The sequence below is a fragment of the Apodemus sylvaticus genome, chromosome 4 (assembly GCF_947179515.1).
Source record: "Apodemus sylvaticus chromosome 4, mApoSyl1.1, whole genome shotgun sequence".
NCBI lineage: Eukaryota > Metazoa > Chordata > Mammalia > Rodentia > Muridae > Apodemus > Apodemus sylvaticus.
Genome location: NC_067475.1, coordinates 109,145,951 through 109,172,404, shown reverse-complemented (window position 1 = coordinate 109,172,404; position 26,454 = coordinate 109,145,951). Strand labels below are relative to the sequence as shown.

The 26,454-nt window shown below is 42.2% G+C and overlaps 1 protein-coding gene across 10 annotated transcripts in view; it reads left to right on the top strand.

Moving 5' to 3' along the window:
- The window catches only part of Med12l (mediator complex subunit 12L), a 307,885-nt gene that overhangs the window by 13,831 nt on the left and 267,600 nt on the right, over window positions 1-26,454 (top strand). For 7 of the 10 annotated variants that reach the window (XR_007977519.1, XR_007977518.1, XM_052180453.1 and 4 more), the window contains 4 exons: window positions 11,028-11,132; window positions 17,241-17,432; window positions 18,781-18,813; window positions 21,768-21,927. Coding sequence is in view for 8 of the 10 variants with exons in the window: in XM_052180453.1 (XP_052036413.1) it covers window positions 11,028-11,132; window positions 17,241-17,432; window positions 18,781-18,813; window positions 21,768-21,927 (490 nt within the window). In the remaining 2 variants the exon portion in view is untranslated. The remainder of the gene's footprint in view (window positions 1-11,027; window positions 11,133-17,240; window positions 17,433-18,780; window positions 18,814-21,767; window positions 21,928-26,454) is intronic. The other 3 variants (XM_052180458.1, XM_052180457.1, XM_052180460.1) reach the window with 1 other exon arrangement.

The window sequence follows — 26,454 nt, the reverse complement described above, 5'->3', positions numbered from 1 at the left end:
TTTGTATATTTGAACTTGTGTTTTAGGACAGGAAATAGGAAGTGACAAATCCGGGTAGAGGAAGGCAGTTGAGCCCCATCAAGGCGGGAGGCAGAGATGGAGCATTTCAGAGGAGGGGTGGTTTTGGTCGCCTCTTGAGAAAGCTGAAGAGATGTGACTTCCATTGGGCACCCTTGAATTTTCTAGACATTTCCAGGGTCACTTTGGTCATGCTAAGGTCTTTTGAGGCAAGGATAATTTGTCCCACAGCCACGTGCAGTGGCTGCCTCGCTCTCCACGCTGCCTTGAGAATGGAGTTCTGGATCTGTTGGTATCCTCTCACGGTCATGTTAAACGTGGAGTGATCGATCCATTGAGGTGATTGACAGAGGACTGTCACAGAAAGCAGTGGCAAGAGTGGCATGTTAACAGTACCATATGAATCCCAAATGTTAGTGGGATCTTTTGTGTGAAAGTGCTGTTTCTCTTAAAGGTGCAGAGGACCTATGAAACACTTAAGTCCAAGGAGGTGCCAGACCTCCTCTCCTCAGCCCTACGAGGAAAGGCAGTACCGGCATGGCTCAGATTTAATAGAGCTGCACACAGTGCTATCTACTGTGTAGCAGACACTGTGGAAAATACTTTGTGAGTCAGTTGTTTTTATTTGAATGTTTTAAATGAAATGCCAACTGACTCTTTTGAAGATTCTTTGTGAATTGGAGATATCATTTAAATTCCTAGTACTGTTGGGAATTTGCTTAGAGATTGTTAAATAACCTAACCTTTTGAGAACATACCTTCATTTTGTCAGTACTTGCTGCATGCTGCCCACTGTGCTGGCTGATATGGGGGTGTAGAAAGGAAACGGGAGCCTGCTGTCCTCTCCCTAGAAGAGTGCTCATCAGAGTAGCTGTGGGGAGGGACTAGATTGTTTTAGAATTAAATTTTAATCTGATATCAATATATGATAAAAACAGGTTGCTGGAAAAGTGAATTGCTGCTTGTATGTAGTGGCCCCCTTGCTGTGTCACCTCATGGTCTTTGTGCGCATGTTGTCTGTTGAGGACCAGGACTGGTATCAGCCTGCTTTTGGAGTACTACTACACGCAAGTTTGTGTCCAGTTCATGGACCCATTGACAACAATTTCTAAATGATTGAGGACTAATATATAATTCAGTAGTATGTAAAGAGCCAGTTACATTATATTAGACAGTATTTACTGGGCTGGTTTTACTGAGGGCTTTGTGTAGCTGGGTGTATGCCAGTCTCTAACATCTCTGAGATGAGTGGAACTAGCTGTTTATAAACGAAGAAACCGAGGCACAGGAAACACTGACTGATCTCTCCAGTGTCATTTTCAACACTAGGTTGGAACTGAATTTTGGAGTCTGTGCTGTGATTGTTATGCTTCCTATAGAGATATGCTAAAGGTACTGCATGACTTCAGTAATGAGAGACTGGATCCTCTGAGACACTGCAGAGTGCTGGGAGGGCATTGGGGGTGGGTGGGTATGCAGGCAGGCTGGGTGGGCTCTTCAAATCAGGCTTGGTGGAGCTGGGCCATTGCTGGGTCTGGCAGCTTTCTGGGGGGGATGGGGATGGTGGGGGATGGTGAAGGTTGGGGGATGGTGGGGGATGATTCTCTGTTAAATTGTCTCACCAGTTCATGCCTAATAAATCCAGTGTCAGGGAGAGAGTAGAACCCAGGAAGTTGTGAGGAAGGTGACTTCAGTAACCAAACCACAAAGTAAAAATGAACCTAAATAAGACTGGAGAAGTGGCCGTTGGTGATAATTAGCAAAAGAGAAAAGAAAAGAAAAAAGAAAAGAAAAGGGTGTGTGTGGACAGTGTTCAGATTCTTGGGTCACTGTTTAGCTAGTGTCCAAGGTCCTGTTACTTGAAGTCCTCAGAGTGACGCAATTGTGCTAGATTGGGAGTGACAGACACGTCAGGAATTCAAATTAGCAGTTAGTTCGTTGTTGAATTGAAATGAGAAGTCAGACCTTCCTACCTGCCCCCAGGAATTCTAGCTGACTTTAGCCAGTCGGCCGGTTAGAGTCTTAGTACAGAAGGGTCCACAAAGCTTTTCCTTTCTGGTAGTCCCCTCTTAGTGTCTCCTTGAAGACCTGTTACCGGCCTTGTTGTGGGATGCTTTGGCGGCAGTTCATAGCTAGAACTGCTGGCAGGTTTGTGAAGTAAGCGTGGCTGAACATGTGGGAGTGAGCAAGCTTCCTGAAAATGGAAAGGGCGGAAGGTTAAGAGGCGCCGACGGAGGTCAGCTGTTCACAGTGGTGTTTTTTATGTTTTCACACTGGCTAGGGGGAATTTGTTTTCTTTGACTCCAGATTACAGTTAGTAGCTGTTTGCACCTTAGATGAATGAACACAACCACTACCACTAAGAGAAACTGCTCTGACACCCCCCCCCTCCCCAGCATGGCTTCCCAGAGCAGTGCATTGAGCTTGGGGTAGGGGTGTACCCCAAGGGAATGGGGAGAGAGGAACCAAAAAGCCACACTGAGGCAGGGATGCCAGATAACTGGAGGACTGACATCCGTGAGCACAGGCCCAGGCTGGAATTCGTTGTCTCTACATTCAGATCACCTTACAGATGGCCACAGTAAAGGCTGAGTATGAGTAGGATTGAAAGGAAGAATTCACATTGCAAAGTTTGCAAGGAAGAATCATCTGGGGTTTGTTGTGGCTCTCCTTAGCAGTGGAGGAGCTAAAGAGAAAGCCATCTCTGGTGAATAAGCCTGGGTAGGGTAAACTAGCAGATACTTAAGTTCCCTTCCCTTCCCTGCCTTATGCATATGCAAATCTAAAAGTTCAAGTATTTTTCTCCTGCAGTTTTCCTGGAATCTTTCTGAGAGCCACATCCAGGTGTTTGAGATCAGTGGGTGACAAGCATTTGAATGGGGTTTGAGTATGAATTAATGGGATACGATTATTTAAATGAGCGAAATAAATGCTAAGTGTACTGTATTTAGATATAATTGGAATCAAAGGCTCTCCTACTTTAAAACAAGGGAGGAAATGCCAGCCCTCCCTTGGCCACTGGGGTTGGAGTGAGGTCCATTGTGGAAGGGAGTTGGCACTTGGTACTCACCTGCGGTGGACATTTCCGTTTAACCCTTTAAGGGTTTCTAAGCACTCAGTCATGGGCATGGCCGGTCTTGTGTGTGCTGGCCATATAAAGATCATGATGGTGATGCTTCGGATGATTCTGTGTTAAAAATAGTCAGTGGTCGCCAGTTACTGCTCTGACTGTACCGCACTGGGAGTGTGCAGTGGACAGCATTGCCCCATTTCACAGAAGAGGAGCAGCAGGGAGCCAGGATGCTGGGGTAGATTAGTTGGAAACACTGCTTGCTTCAGAGGCCTTACTGTCTCAATGGAGCTGATTCTGTCAACAAACGACAGTGGTAGCCAAAGGTGCAGCTCCTTACTGTTACCAGTAGTAGCCCGAAGAGTTGTATTTTAAGGTAGGCACTTAAAGTTTAAACCATAATCTACCTACATCTTCACTTCTACCCACTACTCAGCCTCAGTTTCTCAATATGTAAAAACAGTTCTCAGCATGCCTTAAGTTACTTACGAGTTATATGGGGCATGTATGTACTGCCTAAATGTTGGGGAGAGAGGTATCACTGTTACCACGATTAAAAGATATTTACTATGTCCTTTTTTTGGTTTTCTGAGACAGGGTTTCTTGGTGTAGCCTTGACTGTCCTGGAACTCATTCTGCAGTTCCCAAGGCTGGCCTTGAACTTAGAGATCTGCCTGCCTCTGCCTCCCGAGTGCTAGACTCCCAGGTATGGGCCACCACTGCCCGGCTGAGAAAAGACATTTCCTTCTGCTTTCGGTAGGCATAGGTATGAATGTGACTCTTGTTGTTTTCTGTCAGGTTGACCTTATTTCCGGTCTGATGGTTGTTGGCTGTCAGGCTGCAGGTGTGGATAGGATGGGAGGTGAATATTAATAGCGATGTAGATGATGGCAGACTGACAAAGACAACCTTTTTGGCAAATGTGGCCCTGGTGTTAGAGATGACGAGGCCAAGGGAGAGGAAAGATTTCTTTTTACAGGAGTCCTGCCCTCTTAAGGAGGCTGATGTTAATGTTTTCACCATCATACATAACCATGGCTGATCTCCTTTGAATAGCTTCCTGGATGGTTCTGGGGTGATGCGGCAAGCAAGGAGTGCAGATAGAAACTTATCCTTACTGCAGAACAGCAGTCTCAGCTGCTTCCCTGCTGCTGCTGCATGGCTTGTGGGTAGTGCTGTCCTGGGGGATGGCAGAAGTCCTTATTTATATACTTAGATTCCTAGGGCTGCTGGGACAAAGCACCATAGCGTGGTGGATAGCTTAAAACACTGGGAGTTGTTTTCTCCTAGGTTAGAAGTCAGGAACCCAGGCATCAGCAAGGCCACAGTCACTTAGGGCCTTGGGCACGGTCCTTCCTTGTGTTCTGTAACTTCTGTTAGTCCAGGCCTTTCCTCACTTTACTGTCTTGCCCTCTGTTTGTACCTCCTTTTTATCAGGACACTAACCTGTTAGATCCAGATCCACATGTGCGGCATGACCCCGGTTGACTGGCTTGCCTCTACAAAGATAACTAGTGCAAAGGAGGTCATCTGCACACTTATTAGAGACTAGGACTTTGAGATCCCCTCCCTGCTCTGGGCCCAGTTGTACACTGGACAGTGTGTACGGTCTCTCCCCATCTTCTGAGTGTCCGAGCTGAGTCAGGAGATCGTTTCTTTCCTGAGCTTGTTTCCCTCCTGATTTCCTTCCTAGTGTCGGTGAAACACAACCCACAACCGCACGTTTTCAAGTTCCCCATGACCCCATTTCCTGACTTCACTCATCTTCCTCCAAACTTTTCTAGAAGCATTCTGTGAACTTCCGGTCTGTCTCTTCTGCTCCCTCCAGTGTGTGGCTTTGGGGCCTTCAGAATTCGGTCTCCAGGGGTGCCCACATCCCAGAAGTGCTTGATAGTGTTGCTCTCTCCTGCTCTAAGACTTCCCCCGTGCTTCTCAGGTAAAGCACATCAGGTTTCCTCCTTTTCCTGGAATGACCATGCAGTCTCGGTGACCTTCTCTGTCTGACTCTTAGATCACTACTGGGTTTCCCCCCAGGTCTGGCTTAGACCCTTGTCCTTTCAAGTTTCCTCTCATCCCATTTCCTAGGTTAAGTTGCCACCTCTGAGCAGACGCTAACTCAGAACCCTCTGGCCTTTGTTATTCTCACCCTATTCGGAGCAGTTGTTCTCACTGCAGACCTGTATGACTGGCTGCTACCTCCCCCTCCCCCCCCAGACCGTTTAGTGTGTTTACAATAACAACAGAATTCCCTCTGTGGCCACCATACCCTGTGTATCTACCCTGTCTGGTGTTTAGGGCTCCAGGATCAGCTTCTAGCTGCAGCTCTGCTCCTATTCCCCTAGTGACAGTATCCGAGTATCCTCCACCTTCCCAACTCCATAGGCAGCAATCATATTTCCCCTCTGTATGCCTTTGTTGCTTGTACCTCGTCAGTGACTGTTACTCTTCCTATGAATTGAACCTTCTGTCTTGACTTGCCTCTTTTTATTGTGGCTAACTCTCCTTGTTTTGAAGTTTATTTGATGTTGACTTGAGCATTCTTATGTTTATTCAGACTGTATGCATCTGCTGTGTCCATTTACTAGCAATTTATTTGTCTTTAAAGTGTACAGTTTTAAGGTACAGTGTATAATTGGGCATTTCTTCCCTTTTGGATCCAGGTGATAATACCTCAGCTCAAGCACTCTACGACCGTTTAGTTAGCATTTACTGTGATTACTGTGGACTTGAGTCTGTTGGTCCCTTTCCTGTTCTCTGGAAACTTTTAAATTTACTTGGTGAGCTGTTGGTTGTACATTTGTATGTATATGTGGTTAGTTTGTGAGTTACACAGTATACTGAGATCCGTCATACTCTCTGCTGGGTTAATGTGGCATCTCTTCATGAAAGAGGTCGGAACTTTGGCATTGCAAGGACCTTCTTAGAGAAGGTTAACTCCTTTAAAATCAGAGCTCGTCTCAAAGGCCCTTTTCCCACATGTCTGACTTCCCAGACTGAGATGGACCCTTCTTTCTTCTCTGAGCAGACAGCATGTTTCTTTGGGGAATATACCGAAACTGCCATTTACCTACGGTGGATCCTCTAGTCTTTAGTTCAGTTCTGTATTTATAATTACTTGTTGACTGAATGGAGCAGGAGACTCAATTATAGCTTGTGAATTTCAAAAGACTTCACAATACTGTAAGGGGTGGAACAGCAGAAATGGCATGATGTAGGCTTATAGGTTAAAATGCATAAAGTTGTCAACTAGATTAAATGCAAGTTAAAATATTTAAAAATAGGGCAATTAATAATGGATCAGGCACTGTGCTAAACTCTGCAACATTTTATCTTATGTGACTTTAGTTCTGTAAGTTATTCTTCTTTCCTTTGAAACAAAGAGATGAGCTATAGAGAGGTCTGTTAATTGGTCCTAATGCCGTGGGTGAGCTCTGCCTTTTAACACAGATCTCTAAGATGCTATCATACATAGCAAGACTATCAGCCAGACTGCACCACTGGTCTTCATTGAGGCTTTGCAGTTTCAGTCACAGGGAAGTGCTTTGATTTGTGCCCAGGGTCTGGGAGAGAAAAGGTCTCCAGCATTATTTATGATTTATATAAAATGATGCTAGATCCTTCTTTAGGTTCTTTGGAGGGTAGAAAAGGGAAAGCCCACTGGATAAGGCCATGCAGATAAGGAAACTATTTCAGGCAGACTCAGTACAGCTAGGAGGTAGGCAGGGCAGAAGCAAGATGAGTGACAGGCAGTAGCTGGATCTTGCATTCCTCAGAATACTTCAAAGGAAGGAATGTGAGATATATTCTAATTAATGATGAAGTATGAGAGTGTAAGATTCTTGCTTAATGCTTCAGGCCACTTATACTGTTAACTTTGTGCATTGCCCAGTGATTTTAAACTCTGATCATGATGGGATTCGTCATTCCATCTCTGGGTATGAACCGTCATGCCATCATGGATATTAGGTTTTTCTAACAGGGGTCAGCAGAAAACCTCTGGGATCTGAGAGAATGAATGTTTTCTGGAGAGAGAGAGAGAGAGATTCAGACCAGGAAAAGTAATTATAAAACAGTTTACAAAACTTGGTTTTGGTAAGATATGGGGTAATCAGCCTTCCTGGGTAGCAATTGAGGGGATAGCCTTCTGCTTTTCTGTTGTCTTTATCCCCTCTAGAGATTTTGTTCCGGTTCCTTAAATGGTCCCTAAGTTTGTTAAAGGACTAGGTGATCAAGACTGTCAGGCGTGTCTGCATGGCTTTGTGTATTAGATGGTGAGTTCAGAAAAGGATAAGAGTGGGTGTGTACGTGTGCACATGTGTTTGTGTGCTATTTATTGATCTGCCATTCACATGGCCTTTGGAATATGTGCTAAGCTGGGCCTTTTTGTTTTGTTTCTTGGGTGAGAAGGAACTTAAGTAGTTTCCAGACTGGCATCAAAATATGATCATTTCTCCAAAGAGATCTTTTACTTTAAAAAAAAGTGTGTGTGTGTGTGTGTGTGTGTGTGTGTGTGTATGTGTGTGTCCTGTGCCACACAAGGAGGCCAAAGGGTAGGTAGCTCTTTGGAGTTGTTCTCTCCTGCTGCCTTGTGGGTCCTGGGGATCAAGTTCAGGCAGTTTAGGTCTTCACCTAAGAGCTTCTATTAGCTGAGCCTTGATGAAATAATTGTATTGAAATGAAAAGATTGCTTTTAAAATGATCCAGAAAAATAGTAACTTCAGGGTAAGTATGTGAGATTTTTTTGGCTGCATTAGGAGTCCCTAATGTCTGATTTTCCTGCCTATATAGAATATATTTTGAAAGTGTATAGAAGAGTGAAAACACTAGCTTTCTTTGTTAACATGGGATTCTCTAGGCTTTTGTTTTGTTTTGCTTTTGCTTTTGTTTTCTTCTTTTTTTTTCCCCTAAATTTGCTTTAAGGCTTCTGCTGTATTTTTTCGTTTGATACAAAATATCAGGATGTGGATCAGGCTGGGACTCCGGTTGCTCTTGACTTCATGTCTGGAATACTGGGGTTGTACTTGCCACAGAAGGCTGTAGTGTAGTTGAAGGAGCATAGGAGTCCCCCTTTCTCCATACTCTGGCTACTTTTGCGATAACTTTGTTACCTTTGTTAACTACCCACAGAAGTTTCATATATGAGCAAAATGGTATGGTTAATGCTGTCTTAGATTGCAAGGCAATGGCTGTGATCTTTCTCCCTGGCTTTGCAAGGAAAATCATTGTAACAGTTGATGGTTGGTATTCATCTATTTAGGAAAGTCTTTGAAGAGGCTCAAGGCTCACAGGGAGGTAGCTATTTGTGTCCCTAACAGATAGCTGTGGCTTGGCAGTGTAGAAGCATTCCGTTCCAAAATTTGGACTCTTTTCTAATTATACCTAATTAATCTTGGCAAAGCTTACAGAACAGTCATAGACGCTTCTTGTCTGAATGCATGTAACGCATACCTCCTTTTGTCTAACTCACTTAAAGCTGCCTGATGCTCGCACTACTCTAACCTGGCTTCTCAAAGTTGGTTCTGCAGACACCTTTAGGTTGGAGTGGATGATTTTCCTTTAAGGGCGCGTCTGTTGGTGCAGCATTGGAGTTTGCAAAATGTTGTCTACAGCTGTAAACCCTTGAGCGTGAGTCTTGTTCTTTGATCATTGTTTGGATTTTTGCCATCAGTGTGTTTGTTCCTTTCAGGTACTTCAGAAAACAGACTGCCTGTGCACATTGTGCTTGTGATGCTCTTGGTCTTTACCTGTTTCTGCAGTAATTCTACTTGAGGTGGCTATACTCAAAGGGGTGGGGTCTGAGAGAGTGGTGTCCCTTTGAGAGTAGAAAGTAGACTGTAGTACCAACTCATCTCAAAAGCCCAGCATTTCTCCTTGAACTTTAAGTCGCGATTCTTATGAGTTAAAAAAGTATGCTGCTGCGTGCGCACTCTCTCTCAATGTTTCTCTCAGTGCTGTAGTGGCAAATCGCAGGCAAATGCACACCAGGTTTTCCTGTGGTGCTCTCCTCATGAGGACACTTGTTCCCTGCAGTTTTAGACACTAAGACTACAGAATCTGGTTGATCAGAAATCTTCCTGACTTCAAATATGCATTATACTTTTTGCCTTAAAATTTTAAATAGTTAATTCGAAAATAGATGATCAGAGTGAGATGTCTTCAGATAGGGAGGAGCCATCTGTCTTCTCTGTGACTCACCCGGTTAAGTGGTCACCACAGCGGAGAAGAGACTCGGGCCCTACAGAGCTGTGTTCCCTGTTTTGAGATCTTAGAGCTGTGTTCCCCGTTTTGAGAGCAGCCGAAACAGCGGCCTGCCAAGATGCTCGTAAAAGCACCCACAGTACATTTGCATGGCGTGTCCTAGCGGACCGAGGCCCTTAGCCGATCGAGGTGACCATTTTTGATGACCACAGCAGTTCTTGGAACAGTTTTTCTGTTTCTCGCTTGCAGCAGGTGTCTGCCACTCTTTCTTTTGTGCTGTGGTGACCATTAGCCTAGGTCACTGAGACTATCTCTTGCCTCATGTCCTCCAGCTGCTTTTTTTCCAGTCTGTATTTTCAAGCTCTGACTTAGTTTATAACTCAGTGATGACCTGGACAGGGCAAGGAGGGTGTTATTTTTCCTTTTTAATTTCTAATAACTCAATGGTGATATGGGCAGGGCAAGGAGGGTATTTTTAATTTCTAAAATTCCAGGCTATTAACCAGGCATGGTGGCGTGGGTCTTAGTGTGAGCACTGTCTCAGGAGGCAGAGGCAGGTAGATCTCTTGCATTTGAGTCTAGCCTGATCTACAGAGTGAATTCCAGGACAGGCATGGCTAAACAGAAAAACCCTGCCTTGAAAAACAAAAATAAACACAAACAGTAGTAATAATAACTAACAATAGCAACATTAATAAAAATAATAGCAATAACTATTATTCCAGGCTTTTTTTTTTTGGTGTATTGTAACTTAACTTTGGAAAAGTGTTGTCATATTTATGCAGGAGGTCATTTTAAGGACCGTAGGAGTAGCATTGTATTTTTAGACCACATTTTCATGTGACATTTGTTCTTGGTGTCACGGAAATGTTGCTTTGGATCATCCTAAGGATAGTATTTCAGTGCTGGCTTTGCCCAGATGGTGCACTGGCATAGTACTTGCCACTTTTTCTTACCCGTGGAATGGATTTGACTATATAGCATCTGAGTCGGTAAGGATTAAGTGGGCCAGAATGTGTAAAGCCAGTGACACCCCCCCTCCCCCCCCCCCAGTTAGTTGTAGGTTGTGGTGAGCTATGCTTACTGCCACAGAGCTTATTACTGGAAACCTTCATTTCTGTCTTCAGCTCTTGATGGGCTGAGTAAGTCAGTCCTGGGTAAGATGTATGGGGCAGCTTGGTTGAATATAAATAGTCCTGTTGCCTAGGGAGATGGCTTTGCAGGTCATAGCTCTGGCTGCTGTCCCACAGGACCCAGGTTGGATTCCCAGTACTCACGTAGCAGCTCACAACCATCTACAGACACACCTCATACATGTGGTACATAGACATTCATACATGCAAAAACACTCATGTACATACAAATAAATTAAAAAAAAAAAAGGAGGCAAGGAATGAGAGGTGGCCGTCAAGGTGAGTCTTCCCTGATCAGTGAAACTTCTCTAAGGATCCTATACTCAATACACCCAGGGATGTGTTTCCATGCTTATTTTAGTCCTTCCAAGATGGTAGTTAAGATGGACCCAGTGGAGATAACCTCTGTGCCCTGCACATCTACCACATTATCGAGGTCTTCCATGCATGCATTGGTTTTTAAATAGGGTTCTGCCGTCTTGGTTATTGTCCCCTGAACTCCTTTCTCTTATAGACAAGAGTGAACTTAGTTATTACTCAGGCTGCGGTGTCTGAATTGACTTCAAGTGTTTCTGTTCTCTGCTTAATCAATATGTTCTCTTGAACAGGATGAACTTACAGCCGTGAATGTCAAGCAGGGATTCAACAACCAGCCAGCCTTCACTGGAGATGAGCACGGCTCAGCCAGAAACATTGTGATCAACCCATCCAAGGTAATGCTGACTGTTTCCTGTAGCTCCTGCAATGGCGTGTTTGCAATCTCCTTGACATAGAGCTTGCTATTTAAGCAGTAGTCCCAGTTCAACACTTCCTCCTGTTTGCAAACCGTGAAGCCCACAAGGTGTTAGGTGTCAGACATTTCATTCTGAGACCATGCCACTGTCCCTTTGCACCTTCAATTTATTTATTTTTTTATGGCTTTCGTGGCTGACATTATAGAAGAGTTTGCTCCAGTTTTATACTACTGCCACAGTCTCCATTTATTTTGTTTTCCTATGACAGTTCAGGCTTACTGTTTTTGTAAGAATATACTCATCACATTGTGTCAGGAGGAGTATAACACCAATTTGCCCAATTGTTGATTATACTGAGCTGTCATTCAGTCATTGTGATGCCCACTGTCTTTCTACATTATAAAAATATCAACCTCTTCCTTTTGTTAGTCTCTAATTACTACTACTTTTTAAATCAAACTCAGGATTACCAGATCTCCTCACAGTGATATTTTAAAATCATATACATTGCTTATTCTTCAATAAATTTCTCACAAGAATTTGATGTTTTTCTTCACTGTGCTTGACTTCCCCCTTCTCCATTTCTTTTTACAGGGTCTCTCCAGGTCTCCCTGCCTGGCCTGGGTCTCTCCAGGTCTCTCTCTTGTCCCTGTCTTCCATGTGCTGACATGACAGGCATACCTGGCCCACTGATGGTTCTTGTTGAATGGTTTATTGTGCTGGGAGCGGACATGATTTTCTGCTTATCATTCCTCATACGTGTGTTGGCTTCAGTGAAGGGTGGGGAGCTCCCTTTACACTTGTTATTTTTCTTTCCTGTGCCATTATGGATTGTTTTAGTATCATGTTTTTTTTTTTTTTAATGAGCTATGATTTATTGCCTTCATTTTTCTTTTGGCTGCATGGGCAGTCAGTATTTGGTAAGGGCCTTTTAAGCCCTGGTGAAGCATCTCCGCCATTCCTCCTGTTGTATGCCATCTTCCAGGTTCATCGTGTTCTCTCTGTGTCTGCTCCTGGGTACCAGGCATGCCCAGCAGTTCTGGAGTATCATAGCTCTGGGTCTCTTCAGTGGACAGGGAGGACAAACATGTCTCTGTCTACTTACCTCTTTGTCTACCTGCTGGTGGTTAGTGTTTCCAGCTGCACATGGTATTTCCTTATCTTTTCCTCTTTGGTCTTTGTGTCTTCCTTCTCCTGTAGTGAGAATTGCTCTCTGTAGTATCACCAGGGTTTGCTGTTAAACTGTTTCTCAGTAACTTTCAGTGCCATCACAGCAACCAAGTTTCTGTGTAAGATTTACAGTGTTTCTGCAATTCCTTTGTCCTTAACCAACTTTCATTAAAAATGTATCATCAGAGTTGGAGGGAAGGAGCTTGAGAGGGGGCTGGTGGAAGGAAAGGGAGGAAGAAGTGATTAATTATATTTTAATTACAGATGTAGAAAGATTTATAGTCAAACTATTATGTTTGGAAGTTTATTGAATTGAAAATATCTTTTCCATGAATCAATTACACATACACATACACACACACACACACACAAACGAGAATTGCTCATTTTCTTTTAATGATTGATTAAAATTATTTTTTACATCTTTCTTCTTTGATATTAAAACCATCGCAAATAAAAGTAAGAAATTAAAAAAAAGCAAGTCAATACCTAAACTTCCCTTCTCTCACAAAAACACACAAGTAATTGACTATTTGCTAAACCATCAGTGGAAATACTATTGATTTGTATGTAATGCTATTGATCAGATACAGTGATAGTTTTAAATTTCCCCGTTTGCAGTCTTTATACACTTCATGTTACAACTACAATTCTGTATTTGTGATTGATTAATTTGTAGTTGTATATATATATATATATATATATATATATATATATATATATATATGTAGCTCGATATACATAATGTTTGCCAGTTTACCATATTTTAGTGTGTAGATCTTGGGCAGGGCAAACATTTTTACATCACTATATAACTAATAATCATCCCACGGCCTGTACACTTTCATCTTTGTGAAGTGATATACTGCCCATGTCCTGCATGGTTTCATCCTGGACACCTGAATGGGTCAATTTGGGAATGAAGAAACAATATACATTTTAGAAATGACAGGGACACATACAGAAAAGCTGGGATCAGGTGGGCTGTGTTGGCTTTGATGGAGGGCCCCTCCCACCACCTGGACATTCTGTTTTATTACGTACAGCAGAAGGAGGAGAGGCTGCTAGTCTGGACAGTAGGTCTCCCTAGAGGGACAGTTTCAGTCTGCAAACATCTGGGAGGAAGAAACTACCATCTGCTTCTTGTACATATTGTTTGCTTGTTCTTAAAATGCCTGTCTTTACAAAATGTGAGACCTTGCCCTAACTGGAAAGGAGAGATTTGTCTCCTGGAATTAGCTCTCTGACCTCCACATGCTCTGGCCTGGTTGTGCCTGGACACCCCCACCTTGCCCTAAATATACATATACAGTCTGTCTCTTATACATGCAAATAATAGTAAAATTACAAAGAGAAAGCAAAGCCTCTTATTTAATGTAGTAGCATTATGGGTTAGGGTTTCAGTGTGTGGGCTTTGGGCAGTGAGAGTCTAGTTTATGCCAGAGAGTAGGAGTTTTTAAAAATGTGTTATGAATGCTCAGTTTTTGGTTCTTAGTGTCAAATTTTATGTTAATTTAGGTAGGTAACCAAGTTAACAAAAGTAACTTATTTCAACTTAGACCACCTTTTCTATGAGATTTATTCAAGGCCTTAGTATTTCCTTTTTTTAAAAAATTTTTCTTTCTTTCTTTTTTCTTTCTTTCTTTTTTTTTTTTTTCCGAGACAGGCTTTCTCTGTGTAGCCCTGGCTGTCCTGGAACTCACTCTATAGACCAGGCTGGCCTCAAACTCAGAAATCTGCCTGCCTCTGCCTCCCAAGTGCTGGGATTATAGGCATGCACCACCACTGCCTGGTGGCCCTAATATTTCTTATGAAAACTTGATTTCATTGACATGAAATGTATGAATCTTAGTGTTTAACACCTGACCTTTTCCATTATTACCAAAGGAGCTATTATCTGAATAGTTCAGGGTGGATTAAAAACAAGTGCTGAATTAACCTTCTTACGTTTTGTCTGAAAGAGTATAAATTGGTATTAGACCGTTTGAAGAGTGATATGGCAATATAATTAAAATTGCAGAATCATGCCATCCAAATTATATAAGTTTGTCCTATATCTGCATGGAAATAATGTGAAAGGTTGCTCAACTTAACAGGATTCATAACACTAATGTTTGGAGCAGTGCTCAAGGTGCCTGTTAATACTCTGCTGATTAAGTAAAGGACAGCAGATCCGTGGAGAACGTTATTGTGCAGGTATACAAATGAGTGAATTCAACATACAGGCAGGAAACACTCATACTTGACTGCGCATAGTGAGTCACACAGGCCAGAAAGGAGAATAACCAGTGTGTGTTCGCTTGTGTGTTCTAAGCAACAGTGGAAGGGACACAGCCAGATAATCACGCTACCCACTGACCACAGCAGGCCGGTGACATCTCTGTAATCAGAGCACTTAGGGTGGAGGGAGGCGGGGACATCACGTGTCCTAGGCCAGCGAGAGACCACTCTTAAGATCATTTTTTAATTGTAAATGGCTTTGAAATACTTTTGGTTCTTCATGTGTGTCTCTTCTGCCTTGCTTACTTAGGAATTTCGACTTGGCTTTGTTTACAAGATTCATGAAGGAGAACTCTAAAACCCATGTATCCAGTTTGTTCCGTTATTCACAGGGTTCACTGATTCCTTAGAATGGTTTTCATTTTTATTCCCTGTTTGTTATGATTAATGTCTTTACTCCTAGTTGCAACTTAGAGGTTTCTCTAATATACAATAGTATATGCTGTTAGCTGTGTAGTGCCCTTGGTAGAAAGACCAAGTATCAGTTGAAAGATTTAAAATCAAACATTTTGCTGCTAGTGACTGCTTGTTTACAAATTCTTTTCTTTCTTTTTTTTTTTTTTTCCCGAGACAGGGTTTTTCTGTGTAGCCTTGGCTGTCCTGGAACTCACTCTGTAGACCAGGCTGGCCTCGAACTCAGAAATCTGTCTGCCTCTGCTTCTGCCTCTCAGAGTGCTGGGATTACAGGTGTGTGCCACCACCGCCTGGCTACAAACTCTTTTCATCAGTGATGTGCTGCCCTGTTCTGCATGGCTTGGTCATGAACACCCAAATGTGGTAACTTGGGAATGTCGTTCTCAAGCTATATCTTCTACTTAATTTATTCACAGAATAATATAACTTCTACTTAATTTATCTCTGTAGCTATAGATGTTACCTAATTTATCCAAGAAAAGTCTAGAAACATTTGACTTAAAGAGAAAAACTTTAGGAAATTTGTTTAAAAACAAAAATCTGACATCTAGGATTTCTCTTCTCTTCTCTTCTCTTCTCTTCTCTTCTCTTCTCTTCTTTTTTTTCTTTTCTTACTTTAGCTTTTGTTAGTCATTATCCTATTGCTGAAAAGAGACATCATGACCAAGGCATCTCCTATAAAAGAATGCATTTAATTGAGGGCTTGCTTATAGTTTCAGAAGTTTAGTCCATTAATAATAATGGCAGGGAGCATGACGGAATGCAGACAGGCACTGGAGCAGTAACCAAGAGATGATCCATAGGCAGAGAGAGAGAGAAAGAGAGAGAGGGAGGGGGAGGGGAGGAGGGAGGGAAGGAAGGTGGGAGAGGGGGAGGGGTGGGGAGGAGGGAGGGTGGGGGAGGGGGAAGAAGGGTGGGGAGGACTAGGGAGGGTGGGGGAAGGGGGAGACAGAAATACTTGGGACTTTTTACATCTTAGGACATGGGCTTTTTACAACTTTAAAGCCCACCTCCAGTGACACACTTCCTCTAACAAGTCCACAACTCCTAATTTTTCTAACCCTTTCAAATAGTGCCATTTCCTGATGACTAAGTATTTAAATATGTGAGCCTATGGGAGCATTCTTATTCACACTACCACAGTTTTATTACTGCTTTTCAGATCAGGGAATTTTAATTCACATAAAACAAAAACAAAACAACAACAACAAAAAACAACCCCAAACCACACCAGCTTTTTGTTCCAAGGATAAACTTGACTTCAGTCAAACCAGGTCAGGCTATGCACAGGGCATCTCCTGCCTCCAATTTTTAACTAAGGTGGGGTTTTTACTTTTCGGTTTTCCAGGGTAGCGTTTTAATTTGCTTAGGTTGCTACTGTTTGCTAACTGTTGAGGATACTTCTTAGAAATGGTTTGCAGCATATAATTGAAAGGTTCTCAGGGAACAAATGTGATGCTTTCTGGATTCTTGAAAACCCTTATCTGGGTTTCTTGTCCCCTGGCTCTGTCTCTCCCTCCCAGCCTGCCTCCCTTCCTGCTCTTTGATCTTTTCAACCCCTCTCTCTACTTGGGATAACATGAAATGGTGAAATAGTCCGCTTCTCTCTGTCCTGGTCCCTCCTTCCCCTTGTGCTTGCAAAACTGGCAGTTCAGTCAAAATGCTGAGTACCCAACTTACTCCTCTTGTACTTTTTCTTTTAAATACGTTTCTCTAGATTCCTGAAGCAAGTATTATCAAGTGTAAATACAGAATTCCATTTCTAAAAGCATGTGCTATTGAGACAAAACAGGAATAAGAATGGGTCCTGTGGTCCCCCGGCTCGGTCCTCTTCAGTGTCCCCATGAAGGAGTGAGCACATTCTCTCATGTGGCCTGTGCGGTATGGCAGAGGAGAGTGTAGCTTTCTGAGGGAGAGCATGGCCCATTCTCAAATTCACCCTGATGGAATTAACTCCACATTGCCAGAGATTTCCATTGCTTCCCTTTTCCCATTGCTGGGGGACAGCGGGGCAAAGGTGGTGAGGGAGCTTTTCATTGTATTTTGGGCTTTAAGACTTACTATGTGAAAAATCACAGTTTTTAAGCTTCAAAGATATAAATTTTCATTTTCTCTGATGGGCTGTATCAAAATCTCAGTGGAAACAATGAAGACAAACTGCGTCACAGTAAGATAGTTGCGCACTGTCTTTAACCACTGTCCTGCTTCCGTTTCCTTCTGCAGATCGGTGCGTATTTCAGCAGCATATTGGCTGAGAAACTGAAGCTTAACACTTTCCAGGACACCGGAAAGAAGAAACCCCAAGTTAATGCTAAAGATAATTACTGGCTGGTTACTGCTCGATCGCAGAGTGCCATTCATAGTTGGTTCTCTGACCTAGCAGGGAATAAACCGCTTGCTATTTTGGCAAAAAAGGTATCAATATTTTCTTCTATTGTTATAATTTCAATTTTATAAATGAAGCTGTTTGAGATAATGCTCACATGTACACTTATTTTTCCCTATTTTTTAAACCAAAGGTTCAGTTGTAGAAACACACTGCCAGATAGTTCTGGTCTTATGTTCTTTTCTCTATATTTTGATCACAGCAGTTTCTGCTGACTTAAATGTATATTAAAATTTAAGTGTAGGTAATATGGCTTCCTTTCCCCCCTAACACTCTCAGTTTTCTTAGATCATGATGTTTAAGATACAAAGAAAAGATTTCTTGCTTTGAGATTATTTCCATGTTTGTCAACACACACACACAAACACATACACATACACACACACACAGATACACATAAATAATATCTTTAGGCTAAGTTATGTCTAACTGCCAAGCAAGACAAAGATTTTTATTCTGTGTGTACTTGTGCTATGAAAGTTGTTTTAAATAAATCAGGCATATGTATTTATAACTTTCAGGTTTTTGGCAAAGTGTGTTGGGGTGATAGGAGGTCCTTTTAAAATCTTTTAGTAATTTTCTTCAGTGGGAATAATCAATATATAGGCTCAATAATCTTGTAGTCTAAACAACATAAGATGTCCTTTGAAGTTCTATAGTAAAGTTAGAAATTTCCCCCAGTCTTTATTTCTGACTTCTTGTATACCTGTGTAATAATTCCAGGTATCTCTTCTCATCTCCCCTGAAGTCCCTTAGTTCTAGGGGATCCTTCTTCAGTTCTAATTATGCAGTGTTCATTTCTACCTGGTATGGATCCAGCTCAGAAGACAATGCCTTCATATACTTGTGTGTTTGCTTTTGAAAGCAACTCTTTGAAAATAGTGCCTTCATCTTCCATTGGCTTTAATTTGCTAAATGTCTTGACACTGCATGATAGATAGACAGACAGACAGACAAAGACGAAAGGCACTGCAGTTGTTGAAGAACACTTGTTTAAGTGTTAGCAACTCTTCCAAGAGTTAGTGCCACTGTTTCTACCTGTGCAAATCAGAGCTGGAATACTTCATCCCCAGTATTACTATGTTTGTGGTCTCACTGTGGCCCATGAATTATGTCTAAAGGCCATGTAAGACGTAGAACATCCTTCAGAGTTTGATGGCTTTTGAATACCAATTCCTATCCTCCGTGCTGTCAGCTAGGTGTTTATTAAAGTTTTCGTTTGTTACAAGCTCTAAGAATACTTCTTAGATGCTGTCTTAAGGTAAATATTGGTAAAGAATTGGTTTCCTTGCTTTAAGGGTGTAGGGGTCTCTTATCTTTTAGGAGGGAGATAACTTTCATGTCCTGTATTAGCCACTGTTCTTCTTTCTTTATTAGGAGCTGCCTCTGGCCAAGTCAGGTGTCCCTCAGGTAAGCCTTGGCATTAATTCTTTGCAAACATAGACATTTCTTTATAAAACATTGACTCTACTTTGATGTGTTCATGTCTTAGGCATGCTAGGAGTCCTTCTTCCCCCTTCTCAAAGAATTTCATCCTTTTGAGATGGCAAAGGCTCTTGTAGTTTTGGGCAAAGGACCAAATTCTCTATGTGGTCTTCATAGTCACTTAGTTAATTTCTGATATTCATGTACAAGAAGGCTTAGGAAGGAAGCAGTGATTTACTTGCTGTGATCCAGAGTCCTCTTCTAGGTCTTACCCAGCTTTCAGAATAGTTTTTTTAATATGGGATGGATGATGTTTCTGGCATGGTTTTCCATTCGTATAAAGCCATACAGAACTCCAGAGATGTCTGCAAGGACTTGTAATTTAGTCACTATCATTACTTGATTTTGAAAAGGAAAATTCTGCCAACCAGGGATATTCTTCTAACTCTTTACCAGTTGGCTAGTTCTTACCTGTTTATGCAGGTGCCCTAGGTTACTGTGGTCTAAGAATTTCCTTTGGTTCTGCTGACGGTGGTGAGATTCCAAGGGGAGACGTGATAGTAGTATCCTTGTGCCTGTGGAAGAAGCACACACTTAGCATCTTAATTGCTTTTGTAGCTCGAGATTAAGCTGCTGCCCAGTGATGGCCAAAATTCAATGTTAAGTTGATGTTTTACAGGAAAAAAATCTATTACTATTAAAAAATAATCATAGGAAACATCATTTCCTCACCAAGCTGGCCCAATCTATAGACTGGACAAAACCATCACACATATCTTCTCTCTTAGTCAAGTAATGTTCTTCACATCTGTTTGCTTGGCTATGGAAGCCCTGACTTGACTCAACTCAGGATTTTGCCATTTTGTCCTGTGTTGTTTATGTAAGACCTGTGACTTAATTTGTTTGGTATGCTATTTTATCTAAACATTTCAAATTTTCGACTGTTTGCATTTTTCCTCCTAACAGTTGCTGTTTACATAAATCCTCTGTTCATCTATGAAAGATACTATTCATAGGACTCTTTGGCGACACTAACTTTTAACTTGATTTATCTACTTTTTTAGGCTTCAATCTTGCATCCTTTCGGTGTGTTGTGAATGTGAGGCAACCTGACATGGACTGATATGATTTAAACCATGGGTTCCATATTTTATATTCTAGTGAAAAGCATCAGGTCTTGAGCTGATGTTTGACCCTGTGTTTTTCTTGTCTCTGTCTTGAATGATAGTAACCAAGACACCGTGTTCCATGAAAGATGTGCCTCGTGTGCTAAATGGGCAGGACATTTTCTCATTAAAATGTATCATTGTGTTGTGCAGAGACAAGGTGTTACAGATTTGGCTCATGTGTCTTCTGCCTCCCTTTAGCTGTTTTGTGCAGTGCAGTTTTCTGTGTCATGAGGGCTATGTTCTGAATTCAGCACCCAAGGCCACAAGTGTACCTGATCAAAGCGTCTTCAGTTTTCTGTAAACAGGGTCAGCACACTGTACTCCACTGACCAAGGCCAGGAGGCATTTCTTCAGCATGGGAACAACTTGAGCTTTCTTTGGAAAGACCAACTGAAGTAGCTTGCTTTTAGGATCTATAATTAACAAAAACATCACTTAGATTTTTTACTTCCAGGGATCATACCTTGTACTAGTCATACAAACAGTTAAATTTAAAAATTCACTGTCTTGACCAGCTAGTAGAAAAATTTTGTGCTGTATGAATTGGCAGGTTTAAATCTTGACTTTTCAACTCAAATTCACATATGAGTTTTGGGATAGAGAGATAAGGTTTGTTGGTATCCATGGCAGGATTTTAGTATCTTCTTTTGAAAGGGCCTTTATCTGTGGCACGAAAACACTCTGGTTGGTATAGACAGTTCCCCAATCAGGCAACAAAGTATTGTTGGTATAATTTTGATTGTACCAATAATCAGTATTGTTGGTATAATTTTGATTGTACCAATAATCAATTCACATTTTTTTAAAATCAGGGTAACCACTTCGTGAGGTGCATAGGATTGATGCATAGGATTCAAATCAATAAATGGCTGGAAAGAGGTGAATTTGACTGGCAAAGCCTAGGGAATCAGTAGAGTGGTGGTCATCCCACTGTGGTCTATAGCAGGTGTGCACCATGCAGCCTTAGCAGTCCTGACCCGCTGCCTTGTAATAGATAGGCTCCCGTTCACTCTTAAACCACGATCAAAACTGGATGGATGACAAGTGACTGGGCTATTCATAGGATGTTTGTGTTCTGGAAGAATGAATTAACTCTTTCAAGCCATTCACTGGCGTATTGGGATACTAATTTGCTGAACTGCACCTTTGTGGTCTTGAAGAAATAATTAACCGCCTCAAGTGTCTACTTCAGCCAGTGAATTAATTGCCCTGCTCTTGTAGCTCAGTGTGTATTAGGCAGATTCGCTGGTCTATCATCGTAGGCTCTGCTTAATATTTTGGGCTAAAGACCCTTTCAGAAAGTTTCTGGAAATCGTTGCTTTTGTGAAATGTTGCAGTTAGAAAGCTTCATACAAAAAAAAAAAGTGTCCACAGATAAAATGTAGAATGATGACAGATTCTTTCTGATCTTCCCCTTCCAATTTTGGGATACATCATTTAGAAGAGTATCATGAAATTATTTTTCCTTGTTTGGTCATAAGGCAAATGAATTTCCTTATCTGAGTCTGTGACAAGAGTTTGTTTTATCAATAAGAAAGCCCAGCGGAGAACCGGTTTGCCATGTGCTAAGCACAGTTTTGATTTTTGTTTCTTAATGAAAATTGAGTTAAGTTTTCTTCCCTCCTTTCTAGCTGCATGCATTCTTTGAAAGTCCATCGAACATACTTTCTCATAGCAGCATATGATTTCCAGACTGTTTCTTACTTCCTTCTCTGTAAGTTTGCTTAGCCATGCTCTAGTGTATGATTGTCATATGTGATTTCTTTTTAGGTCCCCATCCTCAGTAAAAAGGAGGATGTCTTTGCATATTTAGCTAAGTATTCTGTGCCAATGGTTCGCGCAACGTGGCTGATCAAGATGACTTGTGCCTATTATTCTGCTATTTCTGAAGCTAAAATCAAGAAGCGCCAGGCTCCAGATCCCAATTTGGGTAAGTGAGCCCAGTGGGCAGTGTTTTATATTTTACTATTGGTTCTTCAAATAATTGTCACCTGCACCCTCTTAGAATTCAGCATCCCAGCGTGGTGAGGATGGGGAAAGTCCCCAGTGTATCTGACAGTCAGCAAGCCCTGCTGATATCTCCAGAATGTACCCTGTCTGAACTCTGCTCTAGTGCAGCTGTGGAAGTGCTGGTCAGACCGCCATCGCCTCAGATGCGGCAGAGGCCACAGATGCGACCTCTGACTGGTTTTCCTGCATGCTTTGGCTGCAGTAGAGCAGGCCTCAAGTCTGAGTAGACATCTGTTGCTTTCCCCCTCCCCTGTGTTCACTGCCTCATTTCTGGTCAGTACCACTGCCTTTGCCTGTGAAATGACAGTTGAGGCCAGTTAATCTTGCTACTTCAACACAGCTTTCTGCATTGTAGCTGGAGTGATCCTATTAGAGCAGAAGTCATGCCAGTCCTGGGCTCAGAATCCCTTTATGATTAGCTGTCCTGCTCACCTGCAGGCCTGCTCTAGCCAGTACCAGCAGCCCGCATGCTTTTTTCTGACTTTAAGGTTTACTGTAAGCAGGCGGACACTGCTTTCCTCCCCTGGGATAGATGCCTAAGGATGTGGTCCCTGGCCCCACTGCGGTATTGCTTAGTGAAAGCTGGGACCGCCGTGGTTTGTAAAATCGCTGTCGCCTTGGTCTTTATTCAGTTTGCAGTTGTTAATGCTACCCATCATATTAACTTACTGGTTATCTAGATTCACACATCCAGACTGACCAGTAAGGCTGCGTGGACAGTTTGAGTGGTTGTGGGCTGGATTTCTTCTAGAATTCCTCAGTGCTGGTCTCTCAGGGTACTACCCCGATTACAGAAATTGTTCAGTTATTTTTAAGACACAGAAATTAATTATGAGGCCAGAAGCATTTGCGTTTCCATATGTATGATGTCATTTTGTGTGTGTATGTATATTTTAAGAATTTTTACCAGTTTATAATCCTTGAAAGTCGCAGCATCACTAGCTGGTGGGAGTACTCTTTTTTAGGTGTGCACACATGCACACGTATTTATTTATTGTTGTTGTTTTTTTCTTCTTGCCAATATTTTCTTTGATGTTTAGTTTTTAAACTGGTAAATATATGAAAGAGGTGCCTGGGTTGGCAGAACCTGGAACTGAAGTACGAAAAGATATGCAGAAATTAGTCTCCTAGCTGCATCTCAGAACAATTTTAGAATAAACAGGAGTTGCCTAGGCCTTCTCCATCCTAGGTTTGAGTGTGTTACCATGGAACAAAAGGCCCTTCACCAAGGGAAGTGTCTTTTCTAGCAGAGAACATGGTGGATTTCTCAATTGCGTTCATCTCTCTTACCGTCAGTGCCTTCCCTTATCCCTAGCATTAGATGGTTTGAGGAGGTGTGTTCTTCCTGCCTCAAAGCTAAAATTTCCATTATTTGCGTATTTATAAAAGCTTGTCTGTTGGATTCACTCACTAGTTGTATTTTTCTGTCCCTTCATAAGTGACATAGCGCATACTATGATTTATCTTTTGATTAAGTCTACAGAGCATTTCAGGTCTTTATGATTCCTGTTGTGCATGTAAAACCATTAGTGTTTAAATCGTTGAAACACTTTCTGTACTTTCTCAGGATAGCACATGCAGGCTTGGAATCTGAAAACTGCTAGTCTGAAGTTAAAAACAACGTAGAATTGTCTAAGTTTGAGGAGTTTGCTTATAACCTCTTAGGTTTGCGGTTCTCAGCCTTCCTACTGCTGCAATCCTTTAATACAGTTCCTTATGTTGTAGTGACCCCCATCATAAAATTTTTTTGTTACTTCATAACTGTATTATTGCTACTGTTATGAATTGTAATGTAAATATCTAATATACAGGATATCTGATATGTAACCCCTGTGAAAGAATCATTTGACCCCCACAAAGAGGTTGCAACCCACAGGTTGACCTCTGACAGAATGTTGCGTGTTATGCCCCAACTCTGCCAGCACGCTGCTGGGGGTGTTCATAGTCTGTTTCTCCATGTTCTGCTCATCCGTCTCATCTGTTTTTAGTTGTTTTAAATGACGGATCGTTCTTAAGCCTTTCTTTTCCTTGACGGATATTTCTGAAAGGGGCAGGTTTTATTTTAGAGTGGTCCCCAATTTCCCTTTCTCCAATTTCTCATGATCGGATGGTGATTGTTTTCCATGTTGGGAATATCACGTAAGCAATTGTTCTGGTTAATTTTATGTCAGCTTGACTCAAGGTAGAGTCTTTTGGGAAGCGCGAACCTCAACTGAGGAAGTGCCCTACAAGATCCATCTGTGGTGCATTTTCTTGATTGATGATTGATGAGGGAGGGTCTGGTTTACTGTGGTGGTTCCACTCCTGCTCGGAGGGTGCTGTAAGAAAGATGGAGCAAGCTGGTAAGCGGCACTCCTCCGCGGCCTCTGAGTCAGCTTCTTCCTCCAGGTTCCTCCCTGCCTTGCGTTAGTTCCTGCTCTGGCTTCCTTCAGTTATGGGATTCATTCCATGACTGAGCTGTGGGGCTGTGGAGCTGTAAATTGAAATAAACCCTTTACCTGCCATGTTATTAAAGACAGCAATTATGTGACTATCTTGGCATGCCATATAATATTATGAGGTGGTAGCTGCCACATTTCTGTACTAAAAAAATTACTATCTCACCCTTCGTATTAGATATTGAGTAATTTAACTCTGTAACTACTATTGCTTTTTTATCCTACCACGCCTCTTTGAAAGTAGGTCTCACTATATAGCCTAGGCTGGCCTCATACTTCAGAGTTCCCCCTGAATTCTAGGGCCACTGGTATGTGACACCAAGCCTAGCTTTCTGTATTCTTTTTTTGTTTTTGTTTTTTTTTTTTTTTCTCGAGACAGGGTTTCTCTGTGTAGCCCTGGCTGTCCTAAACTCACTCTGTAGACCAGGCTGGTCTTGAACTCAGAAATCTGCCTGCCTTTGCCTCCCAAGTGCTGGGATTACAGGCGTGCGTCACCACATCCGGCTGCTTTCTGTATTCTTAACATGTGTTTCATTTTATTATTATTATTACTTTTTATTTAATTTTTTTGCTATTACAAAGTTTTGCCAGGTATATTGAGCCACAACTTTCCTAGCACTCAGAAGCAGAGGCAGAGGCAGAGGCAGAGGCAGGGGGATCTCTGATAGTTTGAAGCTAGCTTGGTCTACTAAGGGAATTCCATACTAACCAAAGCTACATCTAAAAAATTGGCGGCGAGAGAGAAGGCTCAGTGGTTAATATTACTGGATACTCTTTTTTTTTGTTTTTTTGGATTCAGTTTTTTTAAGACAGGGTTTCTCTGTATAGCCCTGGTTGTTCTAGAACTCACTCTGTAGACCAGGCTGGCCTCGAACTCAGAAATCCGTTTGCCTCTGCCTCCCAGAGTGCTGGGATTACAGGCGTGTGCTACCACCGCCCGGCTTACTGGATACTCTTAAAGAGAGTCTGGTTTCTATTTCCAGCACCCATATGGAGGGTCACAATAGCTTGTAAGTTAGTTCTAGGGGCCTCAGAAGCCTCTTCTGTCCTGAGGGCACCATACAGTACAGGCAAGACACCCATATATATAAAATTAATAATTAGTAAACATGTCACAAGCCCCCAGTGTCAGAATCAATAAAGATAGAGATCAGAGCTTTTTCAATATTTGCTGTAGGACCACTCAATGTTTGAGTCTCCTGGATTCTATAAACTACTGGGTCCACCCAAGGCATATTGAACTAGAAAGGAAAAAACAAGATGAGACCTTATATGAGTCCATTGTAAACATAATGTATATACTAAATTAATGTAGTGTGTCCAGTCAAATGCCATTATGGTCTGTAAGGTAATGGTGGGCTGCTGATGTGCCTATCAGATGTCTTAGTTCTGTTCTGCTGCTGTGATAACACACCATGACCAAGGCAACTTATAAAAGAAAGCATTGGGCAGCGGGCAGGCAGGCAGGCAGGTGGGCAGGCAGGAATGGCACTGGAGCAGTAGCTGGATCCTATGTGTTGAGACAACCACAAGGCAAGGATGGCAGTTAGGGGGCTGGAATGGGGGGGGCAAGAAGCAATGAGTGTGTGAAAAAAGTCCCAATTGGGAATGGCATGGACTTCTAAACATCAAAGCCCACTTCCAGTGACACACCTTCTCTCACAAAGTCATACCTCCTGGTCCTCTCCAAACAGTGCCACCAACCATGGAACAAGTGTTCAAACTTGTTTGGCCTATGGGGACCATTCTCATTAAGGCCACCACACCAGAACATAAAAAACATACTCTCTATCTGCTTGCTGTAGTGTTGTCTTAACCCCATCACATACATTAAATACAAGGAGTTTCCAGTTCAAGAACCCTGTCAACCTAGTCCCGCACACATTTTGGTGAGTTTCCATGTCCAGCACACATGACTGGGTTGCTAAAAATCCCTTTGCCCATCTGCCCCATCTTCAAGCTTCTGATGTATTCATTAGCACCTACAGGTACTACAGGCACAGAGACTT